The following is a 17,665-nucleotide window of genomic DNA, read 5'->3' as shown; positions in this document are numbered from 1 at the left end:
ATTTTATTGTTAAATAAATGAAAAATTATGAATAATAAATCCACTTTGGTCACTGCATTGGTCACACATTTAAATCAATGTTATTAATTCATTTATTGAGTGTTTTTTTAATGACAGATGTTGAACTCAGGATTCTGGAACAAAAGGATTTAGAAAAAGACAAAGACGTGACCGAAAGTTTCCCTTCATACGGTTTAGTGATTTTATTTATTTATCTGAAGGAGATTTTCCAACATCTCTAATGATTTAATTTGTTTTATCAATGCACTGGGAAAGGAATGTCAGGAAAAGGTCATGTGACTGAAACTCATCTGTATAATTGAGACTCTGATCCTCAGTCTGACAGAGACACTGAGGAGCCGTAATCACAGAGCCTAAACCCAGGGCTCAGGGTGTGAGTGAAGGTGGTGTTGAAGGTGTGGAGGTGGATCAGTTCCTCAGAGGAGACTGTGTAGAAGGACAGAGAGCCAGCAGCACAGTCCACATACACCCCTACTGTCCCAGAGGAGGAGCCGGGCTGAGGGAGGCGGGTTAGGTTGTTTTTATGCCAAACAGAGAAACCATGTTCAGAGCAGAGCAGACTCCAGGACTGATCATTGCCTCCAAACCCACTGTCATAATCTCCTCCTTTCCTCCTGATTCCTCTGTAAGACACTGATATGTGAACCCATCCTCTCCACTGGACCTCCCAGTAACAGCGCCCAGTCAGACCAGAGTCACACAGAAGCTGAAACCAGTCCTCAAATCTGTCCTGATGATCTGGATACGGCTGATCTTCTCTCACATATGTGGCCTTCTTGTTGTTGTCAGACAGTTTGAGTTTCCTTTGAGCTGTGTTTGGATCCAGAGAGAGTTCAGTGAAATCTGACGGAGAGAAAACACAGCAGCAGTTAGTCCCTGTTCACTCTTTAGAGGAGAACGACATTTACATTGATTTGAAAGATTAAAATATATATATCAACAAATACATGATCAATTTAAGTGTTTCACTTACGAATACAAGTAAATGATGAAACTGCACATTTTTAAGCCACAGTTTGTAACATTTCACCCCGACAATAGAATCAAACAGGAGCATTAATTATTGTTTCTGTAAAAATGCTTCTGTTCCAAAGGCTTCACAGGATCTTCTGAGTGAAGCTGAGCTCATTTATTTATGTTTCAGTTTAGTTTCTCTTGTGACGTAGCCACACATAAGCTGGAATGTTCTGAAGTGACATTTAACAAATATTTTCTTTGGTATTAAAACTTGAATTCTTGTTTGTGTCACGCTGTCGCAGATAAAGAAACATAATGAACATTTACATTTAAACTCTTAGAAAGTGGTTTATCAGTAACAAAATTATTAATTTAATTAATGATTATATTTCAGTTTCATATTAATAGTTCTGTTATTTTGGGCTGTGGGCGCCCAAAATAACTGCTTTAATTTATTCTGAATTAATGGTAAAAAAGTTCATAACAGGCGGTGTAACAAGTGTAGCTGCACGTTTTTAACCATACGCCGCTTTTATGCAAGAATATAATGAAAATCAACATGGAAGTATTTCAAGTATTCAGAATACAGTACTCTGATTGGACAAACTAATGGAATACATTATTAAATACATTTAAGGAAAGTATTCAGTATCTGTAACTAAATACAATTTTAAAGTATTGTCCCAAACACGATCCGTTTCCCAGAATGCTTTGTGTGAACGTTATACTCACACTTCCTGACTCCTGGTTTTAACCTCTCAACTCCAGCAGGATCCAGTCTGAGGAAACACACTTCAGTTAAACAGGGCATGCAGATGATGTCACACAGGAACAACTAAACAGCCTCACAGTTACAGCGTCATTGTGTCGCCCTGGAATCAGGGACCTGTTTTAAACTGATCGCTACAAATAAACAGTGAAGCTCAGCTCAATACTAAAGTACACTGTAAACCCGAACAAGTTCATTGAACTCAAATTTTATGTCGTAATAAAGTTTCCACAAATGTTTTGAGTTAACAAACTAAATTTTTTAAGTTATATCAAATCTATACCTACAAGTTCAGTGCACTCGTCCAATGTATATTTTATAAGTTTAGTAGACTTATCCATATTACTTTTTTGACAATTTGAACTTGAAATTTTAAAGTTCAACACACTAATAACATTAACTTTTTCTTGACTATTTCAACCTCAAATTTTAAGGTTTAGCAGACTCAATAAATTTACCTTTATGCACCTATTTCCACCTAAAATCTTAAAGTTTACCAGACTCATTATATTAACTTTTGCATGTCTTTTTCCACCTATAATTGATAAGTTTAGCAGACTCCACTTAGACAAAAGTACTACCAATAATGAACATTAAATACATAAAAAAACATCCAAGTATTCAAAGCCATAGAATTAATACAATGACATTTATTAATGTTTTGCCTTGCATTTACATACCATTTCAACTGTAACAATGTAACTTCAGCAAACTGCATAGCTATCAAAGCTTTGCATACTATTGGTACCAGGAGAAAAGTGCATGAAATAACCTTAATAAACTTATTAAAGGCACACTGCCAAACATTTTGGATCACTGTCAGCAATACAAGACATGCTCTTAATGACCAACTCAACACTGTAAATGGTTCAGATATGTAGTCGATAATCAAAGAATGGATTTGGATGAGAACCTAACCTATTTAAATCTCATATTTAGATGCTTTTGTGAACATCACCATGGAGATGAGCTGGAGACATCCATACTCCCAGGAATGTTTTATTTATATTTGTATACATTTTCCAAAAATAACACTATCTGTAATGATATAAATGCATATATTATTCTATTTATTGGATGGAATGCTACGCAGTGTGGCTTTAAGTGAAGCCCTCAAACCAAAGATACAAAAATCTGTAATAACTCAAACCCTTAAAACTTTAGAACTGTTGTGAATGTTTTTCAGTTTGCATAATTTTAATCGAAACAGAAAACAAGGTATGGTGACCAAGTGGAAAGTGTTCATTAATCAAGGAGAGCAGACATGGTGTCAGAGCAGAGGTCACCTCGGCAGATCTTTAAGATGAAGATAAACAGGGTAATGAGTTTCTTTAGGTATTCAATAGAAGTGAAGCATGATCCATTTCTATTGAAATATAACTGGAACCTCAAATTAAGGAACAATTCAAAGTAAAACAAAATAATAACATTGTAGACAATAGCCAAGCATAATCTCCTTCAGACATGGTTGGACATTCACTCGCACTCATTGCAATGCCCCCATCAGCAACTACATACTGTATAAAGCTGAGGTTTCCCCTCTTCTGCCCCCCTCACCTGCTAAGAGCAACATCTACACTGAAGTAACATGAACCCAAGACCAAGAACGATGGCTGCACAGTGCATGTGCGCTCTGTGGTGGTTGTCTCTGACGTGTGAATTGGATTTTCAGCCCAGTCACCTTTTTATTTCTGTTTATGTCCCGAAGAAGTTCATACATTTCCAGCTAGTTGATAAAACAGTGCGAAACATGTATGGCAAAATTAGAACAGGGAGACAAATTTTGTCAGTTCAATAACAAAAAACAAAAAAAATAACAAAGCTCTCCTTCCAACTTGCAGCTTCTTCTGTGAATTGCCAGTGACACAAGGCAAATCAAACCTCTCCTGGTGCGGCAACAGATAGATGCCAATTTGACGAATCCAAACGGACAAAACTAGCTTCACCGACCTCCAAAAAAAACGCTGTCTGTAGCCGACGGTGCTGTCCACACCAAACACACGTGTCCTGATTTTAGCCAAAACCTGCTTGACCATTCCCGACTGGAGATTACAGCGTTGAAAGGGCCTTTAGATGTTCCCAGGTGTGAAGAAATCAGGAGAAGCGATGAGAAGAGCAAGGGGACGATCAGCCACATTCAGTTCACCATTGTGCTGCAAGATACAAAATTGTGTCATTAATACTGGAGCAAGAAATTAAGCAATAGGAAGAAAATAAGGGACTAAATAAGAGAAGCAGATGAGAAAAGGACAGCAAAAAATATATACAATGCAAAGACCTGACCGTTCTGTCATTATCTCAGCTTAAATACACTAGTATTCTCCAGATTTAGCTCCCAATTTGAGTATGGATTCCTCCAGATTATTTTTATCTTCTGGCATTCCTTATGCATGTTAAGACTGTGTGTGTCTGCTCTTAATGTACATTTGATTAATGTGTGCATTAAACAATATAAAAAATGGCTTAATTCAGATCACACACACTATCACCACTTAATTTGTGCAGTGCGGCCAATTTAGAAGCTTTATAAACATCCACTATGACTTTGCAAAAGGCTGTGTGTTGTGTTTTAAATAAAATAACTGGTATATTTGGCCAAATTGCCCAGCTCTTAATCCTGAGCCCTTATAGCTCCACAAACATGCTCTGAAATGCATGTGATTCTTGTGTCAGTTAACAGTTCATATTTCAGGGAATTTTCAGAGAAAATTCATTCTGCCGATATACGAAGGCTCACCAAAATATTTACAAAGCACAAATATACTTACATTGCAGCATTCAGAGTAATATCTATCGTCCTCCTTCAGGTAGATGCAAACAAGGCGAAGGCTTCCTTTTGTCATCTTCCTAATAACAAAAAAGTAAATATGAAAATTGTAAAGAAAAAGAGAAACAGTGTGCACTGTGCATATACTTTTCTTGAACCTACAAAACTTCAAAATCTACATATCCTCCTACAAGGAGGAGGAAAGGAGAGAAGTGAAGCAGGAACCAAGTACTCCAACTGGTCTTGCCAATCATGACATTTTGTCTGTGTATGGATTTCTGGAGTCTGGTTCCACCGTTGTTCGCATTAGTTAGTTAGTTATGGGGTCATAACTTTAAGAATTAAGTTGGACATACAGTTAGAGATAAAGAGCAAAGAGCAGGTGCACACAGCCCCATAAAGAGCGAAGGCTAGAACAGGGATAATACAGTACCATTAGAGAACTCCGATTACTTTGTTAAAGGAATAGGCCACCGTTTTACATACTGCAAGATGTTCTTACCTTAGCTTGACGAGATGATGCGTAATTGTTTGGTCTTTGAGCGTGTACTCAGTCACGAAAATGTTAGCATTTAGCCTAACCCAGCAAAGGTATAGCTCCAAACTGGGGTAAAATCAGAAGCTACCAAGCTGTTCCCAATTTAAATACAGTTACATGAGCCTTTACACGATCCAAGTCTGTTTACACACAATTAAACATGTCGATTTTCTAAGAGGATAAAAAGGGGCAGTATATTGTGAGACGTAATAACACCTGGAGTACAACGTTTGCACAATGATATTGTTGAAGGACATTTGCGTGACTGAGTGCATGCACAAAGACCAAACAGGTCCACATCAACTTGTCTGAGCTAGATATCTCAGTATGTAAAAACAGTGGCCAATTCCTTTAAGTAACGAGTGATGTATTTTGATAGTTTTAAGCGCCAAAGCAGTAGTTACTTTTTCAACACAGTACCTCTTTACTTCAGGTCATCTCCTCTCTCAGGCTCAGGATTTCCCCATCCCATTGTAGCCAAAGCAGGTCCAGGGTCACTTTTTCCTGGGCAGCAGAGAGAAGCCGACTGCATCTACAAATACATGAACATGTATTACAAGTATGATACATAACCAAACAGAAAGGACAAGAACATGTGTTACCTGTGATCGATCTGCAGGGCCATTGCATTAGGAGATCCTCTATCAGATGTTCTACATTCTCTTGCAGTCTTGTGTTCATATGAATGTGGATTCACTGGCCAGGTTTTACTCTTTTCATGCCAATGTTGACAGCCACCACAGCACAGCCAGATATAGATAAACCAAGCACTTCCTCGATCTGCAAGACATGGGGGAAATCAGCATGCATTTTAAAAGACCAGCACTGACTCATTTCATGTCATTTGATGTTCTCACCTAAAATCACACAAGGCAATTGGACAGCATAATATTCCAATATGATAGAAATAATTATTGATGTAATTGTTAATTTACAGCGTAGTTTCTATGTCCTGAAAGTGCTTTTTTTTACTGTAAATTTTACTACTAAACAAAGAGGTCTAAACCTGGACTAAATCTGGTCTAAACCTGGACTGAACCAGGACTAAACCAGGACTAAACAGAAGAATTGGTTTTGTCTCATTGCAGAATTTAGTATTTTTAGAAGAATTGGCTGCCTCCAGAATAATCGATTGTCCTCCCTGTTGCTTTTCACCTGTCCAGGAGAAAAGTACCAATGAGCTCGTCCTCAGAGCTGTTCCCCTCACAGCTTCTCTCATCTCCTGCTTCCTACTCTCTGTCAGTCACTGCACCATTTATGCACTTTCATACAACTATTATTACATTACTCTTAGTCATGAGAAGAAGAGATATCGCAACGACCCAGTTCTGACAGACCGACACCCGTTTCGGCGCATGTTTCAACACTGTCACGCGCAGCGGCCACGGCTCAAACCTGAAGCCGGGTCGGCGTCTCCGTTAAACCTGCCGCTGGGCGCGGTGTACAAAACTCAGCAACTGTATTCGTGCTCCGTGGTTCTTTACAACGAAGAGAAGCGCGGGGCACGAATGTGGCTAGCCGTTCCGTTGCCTTCGCTGCTCGCCCGGGCCAGGGACCTCACAAACAGCGACTCATTACCGATGGTTTAAACAACCTCACAACACAGATTTAACGTTTCATAATGTGAAATGAATTTACTTACCCAATTAGACCAGGAGAGATGAGAAGGGCTGCAGCCTCTCGACCAGTGACGAGGACGGTGTCTCCTTATAACGTCCGTGGAGATGTTAGCCTTAAACTTGCTATGCTAGTTCAAAAGCACGGAGCCTCCAGACACGGCTTCGTTTGACTCTAGTTTAAACTTACTGGTATTATAGTCTGAAGAAAAACATCGCGTGGCCAATTATAAGCAAAAGAAACGTGTAAATGTTTTAAATTTCTTTTCTGGATGAGAGCGAGTCATCTCCGCATCGGGCCGCCATCTTTCTTTTTCAAAATCAGTGCGTCAAAAGCAGACGATGGTTTGGTGACGTCATGACGTTGAAGGAGGACAAAACGCAAAAGTTTTGAAATGAAGTTTCTAACATTATCTGTATTCAACGTAAATCTCAATCAATCACATTTTGTACTCAAAATATTAATATTCAATCAACGAATTGTCTGCTTATGAGTCAGGTGCCTAAAAAAATTATGAGTTCGTATGACTGTTCGGGTTTACAGTGTATGGTGAGGTACACAGCTGTGTGGGGGGTGATGAGGTCTTTCTTGGGGATACTTTTTCACAATTGTTTTTATTTTTGGGCGACTAGAAAACAGAACACATACAATAAATGTTCTCACTCGCAAATGCGTAATTTTTAAATGTTTTTTGTGCTTCAGCCGCGCTCACGTCGCTGTATCAAAAGTGCACAATAAAAACCTCTGACTTCAGCGTCTGACTTTATAACATTTATAACTTCAGCTCATTGACCAAACTTGGAGAACAAGGCTAATGCTAACAGACTCTGAAGAGTCTCCCGGACGAGCCGACTTGTTAACTGTCCACATACGTTAGGATCAAACGCTGCTTCTCCGTTTTATTTAAAGATCAACACAAACACATGAGCTGATGTCACTGAGACATAAAGAATCCAAATGGATTTCTCAAATGAAATAAAAACCCAGTTTCTTTCATTATAATGTTTACACGGTAAATGAGAGTAATAATGTCTTAACTGTAATACCTGTGTAATAACTAAGTAATAATTGTGTAATAACTGTGTAATAACTGTGTATTAACTGTGTAATAACTGTGTAATAACTGTGTGATAACTGTGTAATAACCGTGTAATAACTGTCCTCACCTGAGAGTGGAGAGTGAGCAGTGGGGCTCCTCCTGTAGAGCAGTCAGGAGCTTTACTCCTGTGTCTCCTGGATGGTTGAAGCTGAGGTCCAGGTCTGTCAGATGGGAGGGGTTGGACCTCAGAGCTGAGGCCAGAGCAGCACAGCCTTCCTCTGAGATCAGACACCCTGACAGTCTGAACACACAGGGTTAAACAGAGTCATAGAAATGACAAACTCACAGAGATGAAGAGTAAACCCTCTGACCTGAGCTGCTCCAGTTTACAGTGAGGGCTCTTCAGTCCAACAGACAACATCTTCAGCCCTGAGTCCTTCAGGTCGTTGTGACTGAGGTCCAGGACTGTCAGACTAGAGGAGCTGAGGACTGAGGACAGAGCTTCACAGCTGCTCTCTGACAGGTTACAGCCGCTCAGTCTGGAGAGAACACACTGTTTTAGGAGAAGTTTAGAAGGTTCATACTTACATAGACCTCACTCACAGAGCTTTGTTGGAGGCTTTGACCACTGGCAGCAGCCTCAGCAGAGCCTCCTCTGAAGCACAGTATTTCTTCAGCTCAAACTGCTCCAGAGCTTCTTCTGATGACAGTAAGATGAAGGCCAGAGCTGACCACTGAGCAGGAGACAGTCCACCTTCAGACAGACGTCCTGACCTCAGGTACTGTTGGACCTGCTTCACCAGAGAACCATCATTCAGTTCATTCAGACAGTGGAGCAGGTTGATGCTTCTCTCTGCAGACACTTCCTCACTCAGCTTCTGCTTGATGTACTCAGCTGTTTTCTGGTTGGTCTGGGAGCTACTTCCTGTCTGTGTCAGCAGACCTTGGAGAAGGCTCTGATTGGTCGGCAGTGAAAGACCCAGGAGGAAGCGCAGGAACAAGTCCAGGTGTCCGTTTGGACTCTGCAATGCCTGGTCCACAGCCGTCTGGTAGAACTCTAATGGGCTGCTACGAACAAAGAGATGCATCAATCTAGAAGATCTGGACTTCTCTTCTACTAACAAGTTTATTCCTGTTCTGAAGAAGGTCTGATGGACATGAAGAGCAGCCAGAAACTCCTGTACACTCAGATGGATGAAGCAGTAGACCTTGTCCTGGTACAGGCCTGGCTCCTCTCTAAAGACCTGTGTGAAGACTCCGGAGTATACTGAGGCGGCTGCAGCGTCCAGCCCACACTCGCTCAGGTCACTCTGGTAGAAGATCAAGTTTCCTTTCTGCAGCTGCTCAAAGGCCAGTTTTCCCAGAGACTGCACCATCTTCCTGGTCTCTGGACTCCAGTGTGGGTCTGTCTCAGATCCTCCTTCATACTTGATGTTCTTGACTTTGGCCTGAACCACCAGGAAGTGGATGTACATCTGAGTCAGGGTCTTGGGCAGCTCTGCTCTCTCTCTGGTCTTCAGCACATGCTCCAGGACTGTGGAGAGGATCCAGCAGAAGACTGGCATGAAGCACATGATGTGGAGGCTTCGGGATGTCTTGATGTGGGAGATGATTGTTTTGGCCTTCTTCTTCTTGAACCTGTTCCTGAAGTACAGCTCCTTCTGTGGGTCGCTGAACCCTCGCACCTCTGTCACCATGGAGACGCACTCAGCAGGGATCTGATTGGCCGCCGCGGGGCGTGTGGTTATCCAGAGGCGAGCGGAGGGAAGCAGGCTCCCCCTGATGAGGTTCACCAGCAGCTCCTCCACTGAGGCGCTCTCTGTGGACTCCGTCAGGGCCTTGGTTTGGGTGAAGTCCAGAGGAAGTCTGCACTCGTCCAGACCGTCAAAGATGAAGAGCAGCTGCAGATCTTCAAAGCTGCTCACTTCTTCTGTTGCTCTAAAGAAGTGATGGAGCAGCTGCACCAGGCTGAAGCTCCTGTCCTTCAGCACATTGAGTGCTCTGAAAGTGAAGGGGAACAGCAGCTGGACGTCCTGGTGGGCTTTGCCTTCAGCCCAGTCCAGACTGAACTTCTGAGTGAGCAGTGTTTTCCCGATGCCAGCCACTCCCTTTGTCAGCACTGTTCTGACGGGCGCCTCTGTGTCCGCGGGGCCTTTAAACATGTCTTCACATGTGATGGCTGTCTCTGCTCCGCCTGCTTTCCTGGAGGCTGTTTCCATGTGTCTGACCTCATGTTCCTGGTTGACCTCTGAGGCCCCTCCCTCTGTGATGTAGAGCTCTGTGTAGATCTGCTGCAGGAGGGCGGGGCTTCCTTGTTTAGCCACGCCCTCAAACACACACTGACACTTCTGCTGCAGGTCACGCTTCAGTTTACGCTGAAGAACTCCAGAACATCTCCCTGAATAAAGACACAGACAGAGCCTGAGTCTCAGAGAAGATCAAATGACTGAGTGAAATGGACCTACTGCTCCACAGACGCTCAGCCAGCTCCTTCTGCTGCCTCCTCCTCAGGAAGTTCACAGTGATCTTCAGAAAAGCCTCTCCATCCTCATCAGGCTCTAAGCATTCTGGGTAATCTGTGCTCAGAACCTTGTGGAGCTTCTTCAGCTCCTTCTGGACAAAAGTGAAGATGTCCTCCTCCAGAAGCTGCACAGACACATTAGAAACAACAGAAATGCAGTCAGTGTCAGATCTGTGTGAAGCAAGTCCATTCATCTGAACATCTCCAAACTTGAGTGAAGGATACACCTTAAATATGGAGTCCAGCTGAGTGTGATGTTGCTGAGCTCTGAGCTCTGGAGCCTGCTCCACTCTGTGACAGAGACACAACAAACACCTCAGGATTCAGCTGTTTCTCTCACACTTTCAGAACCTCATTAAACCACTGTCTGTCCTTGTGTTTAAACAAACTCAATCTTACAGATCTGAGGAGAAGTTCAGTGGGCTCATCATGGACCAGTTGCTCCTGAGGAACTCACAGTTGGGGCCTGGTTCAGAACCGTCTGGCGGTCTATTTTTGACAAAACAAAAAAAATATGAATTTATATATTTTATGTTTTGTCAGTGAACTTTGGTAAATCCAGATAACAACTGTCTTTGATAATGTCTGTGGAGCATTTATCGCCATGTTAACATTTCATTATTGTTAAGTGTTTACAATCTCCATTAAATTTTGAAAATGGGTTAGTAATGACTTACAGTGGACCATGTTTTGTTTTAAAATCAATAAAATGACTCTCAGAGCGATCACTTCTCATTGACACCGGGCCGGCTCCAGGAGCAGTTCTGTGAACACAGAGCAGAGTTTAGAGGCGACTCCGACACGATGGATGTTCAGGTTACTTAGTAACCCAGTTTCTCTTAGTCTTCACCCTCCACAGCTCCACTCCTCCGTTTGGCTCATTTACCCATGATGCACCACTGGTTCATTCGCTGCGTTGGAAAGCTTTTTTTTATGGTCTTTAATGGGAAAATCAGAGTATACAGCCAAGCGTTCAGTGATGACATGCATGCACTCTGTTTAGGTGCACACATACACACATGACACGTGCCATTTTGCTTAAATGTTAAGAAAGAAGTGACTTGCACTGTCACTTTAGTACGATGCATATTATCATATTATTGCCACAGTGCACCATGGCACCCTTGCTTACCTCTAGAAACATAGATCATGAAAATGCCCTCCTTTACAGTTTTTGTATATCTTGTAGTTTCTGCCTGTGGGAAACTGCTGTGTGTTTAAATTGCATCTGTAGCTGTTTCAGTACATATGTCCACCATTGTGCATTGTGCATATGAAATCAATGAAGGAAGTTTAAACAGCTTAAAAGCTCACCGCTCTGTCCTGAATTGCATAGGTTTGTCCATTGATCGGTCACTGAGAGACTCACAGCTGGAACCGGGTTCAGAAGGAGAATGTTTCTGGAGGATTCTGAGACAAAGGAGAAAACACACTTGAGTGAAACATATGGGACGGTCCTGGATCAGCCTGAATATTTACACTGGTTATAAACAGTGTCACTGTTTCCTTCACTCAGAAAAATGTGCTATAGTTCTGATCAAGCTGTCAACAAGTCTGTGTTTTCATTTTTAGATAGAGCCACAGACTGAACTTGTCCAACCCTTAATTCTCTCATGATGAACCTAATAATTGTTGACGACATGGCTGGACTGAGCTTCACTGTGTTTTTTTGGGTGTTCTTAATCTTTGAGATGGACACAGCGGGGAGAAAGAATAATGCAGATCTCTGACCACCAACAACCTTTGTTTAATATATTGTCTGCATTTCAGTCGCTAAATTACACAGGTGGCACAACATGGGTTGGCATCTTAATAATTGACATATGTATCAACATATATATGTAAGATCTCATTATAATCGTATATTAGGCTACATCCAAACTCTAGCTTGTCCTGAACATCCACAGATGCAGTTTGATCATAACAAGCACATGGAGCCCCAAACTCTCTGAAACTTTTCAGGTACATACCTGTATCTCCCCCCGCAATCGGTGAGATTCATGGAGAAAATAATGGATTTGGCACACGCAACAATTGTGAGGATCAACTGATGAAGACAGGCTCCAAAATGTTCAATCTTTTCTTGTCTCTCCTGTAACAAATCTATTTTCTCATTCGGAGCATGATGCCAAGCAACAATTGTGGTACATTTGTAGTACATTTCTCAGTGATGAGTAAATCCTTCTATAGATGTTTTAAGCTTATAAAATTAGAATAAATAGAGTCATGATTTTCATTTTTATAACCATCATGTGAACATTATTTATTTTGGCCTATTAACTGCTTCTGCCACCACACAAGTGGTGTATATCTGCTCAGTCCAAAACAGCTCCTACACAACAAAGTTAGAGCCTTAAAGAGGCTGTCTGCAGATCTTCCAGTTCACCACAAGGACGTGCTCTTTCCTCTGGCTTTTCATCCTGTACACCGGCGTGATGCAGAGCTAATGTGAAAGCATTCAGAAACATGCAGACGCCTCTGAGCTTGCTCCAGGACAGGGAGACCAGCCAGGGCCCGACTGTGCAGAATTTGGTGAAATGGAGTGAAGACTCTTTTCTGCTCCTGAACGTGAAAAAAACTAAAGACATGGACATAAACTCTAGGAAAAACCGCCACAGTCTCTATCCAGGAGGAGAGTGTGGAGCAGGCGACCCAGGACACCTGTGGTAACGACAGCTTGTCGATGTTAGAATACCTAGATTTCAGTGACGCACATTTTACTCCAATATTAAGTCAACAAAACGGCAGGTCTCTGGTAACTGTGTATATGTTACTTACTTTTAAAGAAAAATAGGATTTTCCAATAAAATACACATTTTCATTCTCATGATATTGCAAATAAAGATTAAATGACAACATAATGTGCACAGCCAGACGTCAAATCCCGCCCCCTTGGTGTGTTATTGACAATCCTGATGCTCCATGTGGACAGTGTGATGGCTCCAACGTCTGAATATAAGACTCATCACAGCATTTCATCCATAAAAAGTCGGTCTAATCAATAAAGTTTTCCCTTTTGCTCCTTTACGATGAAACGGCTCCTAAACCGCGCAGAGAAATAAAACGGACTGGTTTTTCATTTTTTGTAGAAATGTGAAGCGCAGACACAGCGCCCCCCCTCGGGTCGTCAGGGGCAGTGCAGTAAAGGCAGACCTCACCTCTGGTCTTTATAAACACAGTCAAAGAAACAGGTTAAACGTGTCGTTCTTGTGCCAGTTTCTTTATCCAGACAATAAAAATCCAACGCTCCCATTTACAAATGTATTTTACTTTTAGGGGACACAAAAAAACAGAACAGAGGTTAGAGGTCACTGTGTGCAGGAAAGGTCAAAGGTCAGTGTGTGCGGGACACCGGAGGCTCACCTCAGCTCCGCCCTCTTTACACCATATCAATGACTGATGAAACATTATGGCATTTTAACTATGAAACTGATTAAAATCATAAGAAATCCTAATCATCATCATCAAAATAACTTGTTTTTAAAAACTTTACGGTATTTTCATATCTAACCCTGTGAATTGCTACGTTAACGTGGTGGGGTTGTTTGAGTGCCCGAATGATCCTAGCAAACCCACCCCATCGTTAGCCCCGCCCCCAGTTCGATTTGGAAATTGCGTCTTATTACCACAATTCCAGACTGTCTTTATATGGATTTATAAATACATAAGTAAAGTCAGTCATGCAGCTGTTGTGGATGATGGCGGTGGTTTCCATGGTTACGCTCCATGGTTGTGTGTGATTTAACTCTAAGTGCAGCCTTTTCTGTTCTCGTTTTATTGTCGACCACATTAATGTATCACAGTGAGTTTCTTGTTTTTACCTGTAATGCAGTGAATAAATGTTCATTTATGTGACACATGTTAAAGCTAAACAAAAGTATTTTACCAACTCTGAAGTCTCGCCGCTTTGTAAATGCTGGACAAACAAAAACTATTCCTGAGTGTGTTTGTATGTTTTATAATTGAGGTTGAGCAGCTTTGGCCAAACTCTAATAAAAATGCTTTTTAATTTTGAACACAAATCTCAAAGTGCTACAGAAGATCAGAGCAGTGCAATTTAAAATCCTACAAACACCAATAAAATAACTTTTGGACTAGACCTGCCACTGATGGATTATTTTTCTTCTCTTCTGTCCTTTCCAGTCCAAAGGTCAGATCCGCCCACAATAGTGTTTTTTATTTGCTATGGGAAATTTTATGTTTCCGTCCATCTTCCAAAATGCGTATTAAAGCTTACTTATAAAAACAACCTCAAGCCGCAGATAAACCTGTGCAGATTAAGGCTTTAAAGGCATATTTCCCTGTGTCCATCACAATCAGAATCAGAAAAGTTTTTATTGCCATTGTTTGAGAACAGGATCACAAACTAAAAATGTTCTTGGTGCAGATGTGCAACATAAAACATATAAGAATTTAGATAAAAATAAGATATCAAACTTTAAACTATGAGAGTATAGGGGACATGCATAAAGAATATACAAATAAATAAGATAAATAATAAAAAGTAAAATGTTGTAAAATAACAATAATTGACATGGAACAACAGTGAGATTCTATTTCCAGATGTGTAGGTGTATAAAGTGATAAAGTGATATAAGGTGATAAACACACCTGTGTGGTGTGAACACACCACACAGAGCAACAGAGCAGATACATCCATGAGTCTGTGACTGAGCTATTAGTCTATCGCTCGTTACTTATGCAAAACTTCAAACTGTGCTTTAAAGTCCAGTGATGGAAACACAGTGAGTGTTGGAGCTGACTCTGACATGGAGGACAGTGCTGGATCTCACCTCTGAGTTTCAGGCCGGTCAGCGGCTTTAGAGGGAACGGCTTCGTCCTCTCTGACCTCTGGCTCCTCCATTGTGTGTCCAGTTCTGACTCTGAGGCTGAAGCTGAAACAGACCAGGGATTGTAAGGAAATCTGAACAAACGTCTGACTCATGCTTTGCTCACACGCTACAGAACATGAAGACCATGTCAGTGAGATGAGCTGATACACAATGGTGACACCATAGTCATTCTGTACATAACGTGATGTACAGATAATACACAAACACATAGACACAAACAGCTGATTCACAGATAGGCAGTGTCATCCTCTCTGTGCAGAGGAGCAAGACGAGGATAAAAGGGACTGTCAGCGGAGGTCTGGACTTCACCTCTGTCTTTCTGAAGTCATCAGCTGGTTTTACTTCTTTGTAACGCCTTATCTTTAAGACAATTTCTATCTCTATTTCTATATCATCTCTTCTGGCTTTTTCCAAATATCTGTACTCGCGAGATACAAGAGAGCCCCCCCCCCCCCCCCCCCGAGGGGAGGCCTGTGTTCTGGCACCTGTGAGTCTTTGGTTTAAACAAGTCCTAATTTAACATTTAACACTTGTAAACTAAACCGTCTGAGGTTTTGTTCCTGCAGGAGTTCAAATGTATTTATTTATTGACCTTTATTTAACCAGGATAGTCCCACTGAGATTAAGAATCTCTTTTTCTTTTTTTCAGGGGAGTCCTGGCCCCAGAGGGGAATCTATTGTACATGTTTTTAGTGGTAGGGGAAACCGGAGTACCCGGAGGAAACCTACGCAGGCACGGGGAGAACATGCAAACTCCACACAGAAAGGCCCCATCCAGGTGGGAATCGAACCCGGGACCTTCTAGCTGTGAGGCTTGAGCGCTAACCGCTGCGTCACCGTGCCGCCCAAGCCGCTACGTCCCATTGTTACACAATAACACAGTTTGTTACACAATAACACAGTTCCCTGTGCAGCGTCACGGGGGGGCAGTGACATTTATGTTCCTCTTTACTGCTGCTGCTCTGTGTGCAGGGACCCAGCTCAGACGGGACGTTCCCAGACCCGCTGCCTCTGATCATTTTAACTTTTAACCATTGCTGTTGCCCACATTAGCTATTTTAACCTTTAATGTTGTGGGTTTTTAATTTCAGAACTCAGTCTATTTTTCATCATAAATTGTAAGCATTTTTTTAATTGTTTGTCTCTTTTACAGTCGCACCAAATTGCTCTGAGTGACAGTTTTACATCTCCATGTTTGTACCACACTGACATCAAAAACCCTCCGTACACATTCTTATTCTTTGTGTTTTGTGTTTAAGTATATAAAGACAATCTCCATTTTTTACACCATACACTAACAACATTTAACATATTTTGTGAAGGAGAGTCATCTTCATACAGTAAGTTACATAAATAATAAGTAATTATGATTAAAATAACGGAGAAGTCGTACGTACCTCTGCTCAAGAACAGGGCGAGCTGCTGTTGTGAAGCACTTCCTATAAAATGAAAATAGGAAGTGATTCCGTTTGTTGAAAGTGCTGTTTCTGCAGTATTCAGACTGATTCAGCAACAATCCTTACCTCCCTTGTCAAACTTAAGTATTGCAGTATTTGTGAGTTTACAAACACATGAGAATCCATCTCCCAGTTTTGGGAGTGTTTACAGGACCCCCAATTTCAGAAGACAAAAAAGGATTTTCGTCAACACATTTAATGACATGGATTACTTTCTAAATATGCAGGTATGTAGTTTGAATTCCTTTGAATATCTTTTCATTTGTTGGTGATTAGCTCCTCCCTTTTGTTGCTGTATCCAGTGCAGGCTCCCAATTTTACGAGTCTACACAGGGTTTCTTAGGTTCCACTCTTCTTCTACTTATGGGGTCGATGATAAGAGGGAGTTATCAGTGGAATTTCTGATTCTGCTTTTTGAATGACTTTTCATTTGTTGGTGATCATTTCCTCCCCCTTGTTGCTGCGCTCGGTCCGGGATTTCAGTTCTGGGAGTCTCTTCTGGGGATTTCTCTGGTTACACTCTTTGAATGTCTTTTTATTGGTTTTAGGCAAACTCTTCCCTCTTTTTGGTTTGGTTTGTTTCATGTTTTGTTTCTCTTAATGGACAATGGGGCAAATAAGTATTCGGACAGGAAACATTTGACTCTAGTAATTGTCAACCAGGGTGACATTACAAAGTACTGCGATATACTTTTGTTTGGTTACTTTACTTTATGTTAGGTGGTGGTTTGGTTTAATTTATATTTTTCACTCAATGAACAGCATGGGCTCATTCCATTTAATCACAAAACAAACATTGTTATGTGCGGGATTTTGACAGACATTAGTGATCATCTACCCATTTAGTCAATATTTAGATTACTACAACGGCAAGAAGAAATAGATCATTAACAGCCCAAGAGGATATAGTTTATGCAAATGACGTCAACGGAGCATATCATTCTTTCACAGAAAATGTCACAAGGTTGCAAAATAAAAATTGTAAAATCATATAAAACAAAAAAAGGAAGATAAACCATCAATCAATAAAGGGATTAAAAAGCTTGTCAAAAAGAAGGACCAATCTCTACCTGCCGTCTAATTTTGGACTGTGCACAAAAGTTGTACATACCCAAATGCCATTAGC

At 41.3% G+C, this 17,665-nt stretch overlaps 2 protein-coding genes across 2 annotated transcripts in view; both read right to left on the bottom strand.

The window, feature by feature from the left end:
• The window catches only part of LOC306960557 (NACHT, LRR and PYD domains-containing protein 3-like), a gene marked incomplete at both ends in the record, with an annotated part of 243,675 nt that overhangs the window by 38,171 nt on the left and 187,839 nt on the right, over positions 1-17,665 (bottom strand). The gene's annotated exons all lie outside the window — the stretch shown is intronic.
• Positions 335-15,093, bottom strand: LOC306960415 (protein NLRC3-like; the record flags this gene model as incomplete). The annotated part of the gene is made up of 8 exons (XM_079552847.1): positions 335-848; positions 7,836-8,009; positions 8,080-8,247; positions 8,312-10,106; positions 10,174-10,354; positions 10,457-10,520; positions 11,544-11,639; positions 15,023-15,093. 8 exons carry the CDS (start codon positions 15,091-15,093, stop codon positions 335-337), a joined length of 3,063 nt encoding a protein of 1,020 aa, XP_079408973.1.

This window comes from Gobius niger (genome assembly GCF_951799975.1).
Source record: "Gobius niger genome assembly, chromosome: 3".
In the NCBI taxonomy this organism is placed as follows: Eukaryota; Metazoa; Chordata; class Actinopteri; order Gobiiformes; family Gobiidae; genus Gobius; species Gobius niger.
This window is presented reverse-complemented; position numbering and strand designations above follow the sequence as displayed.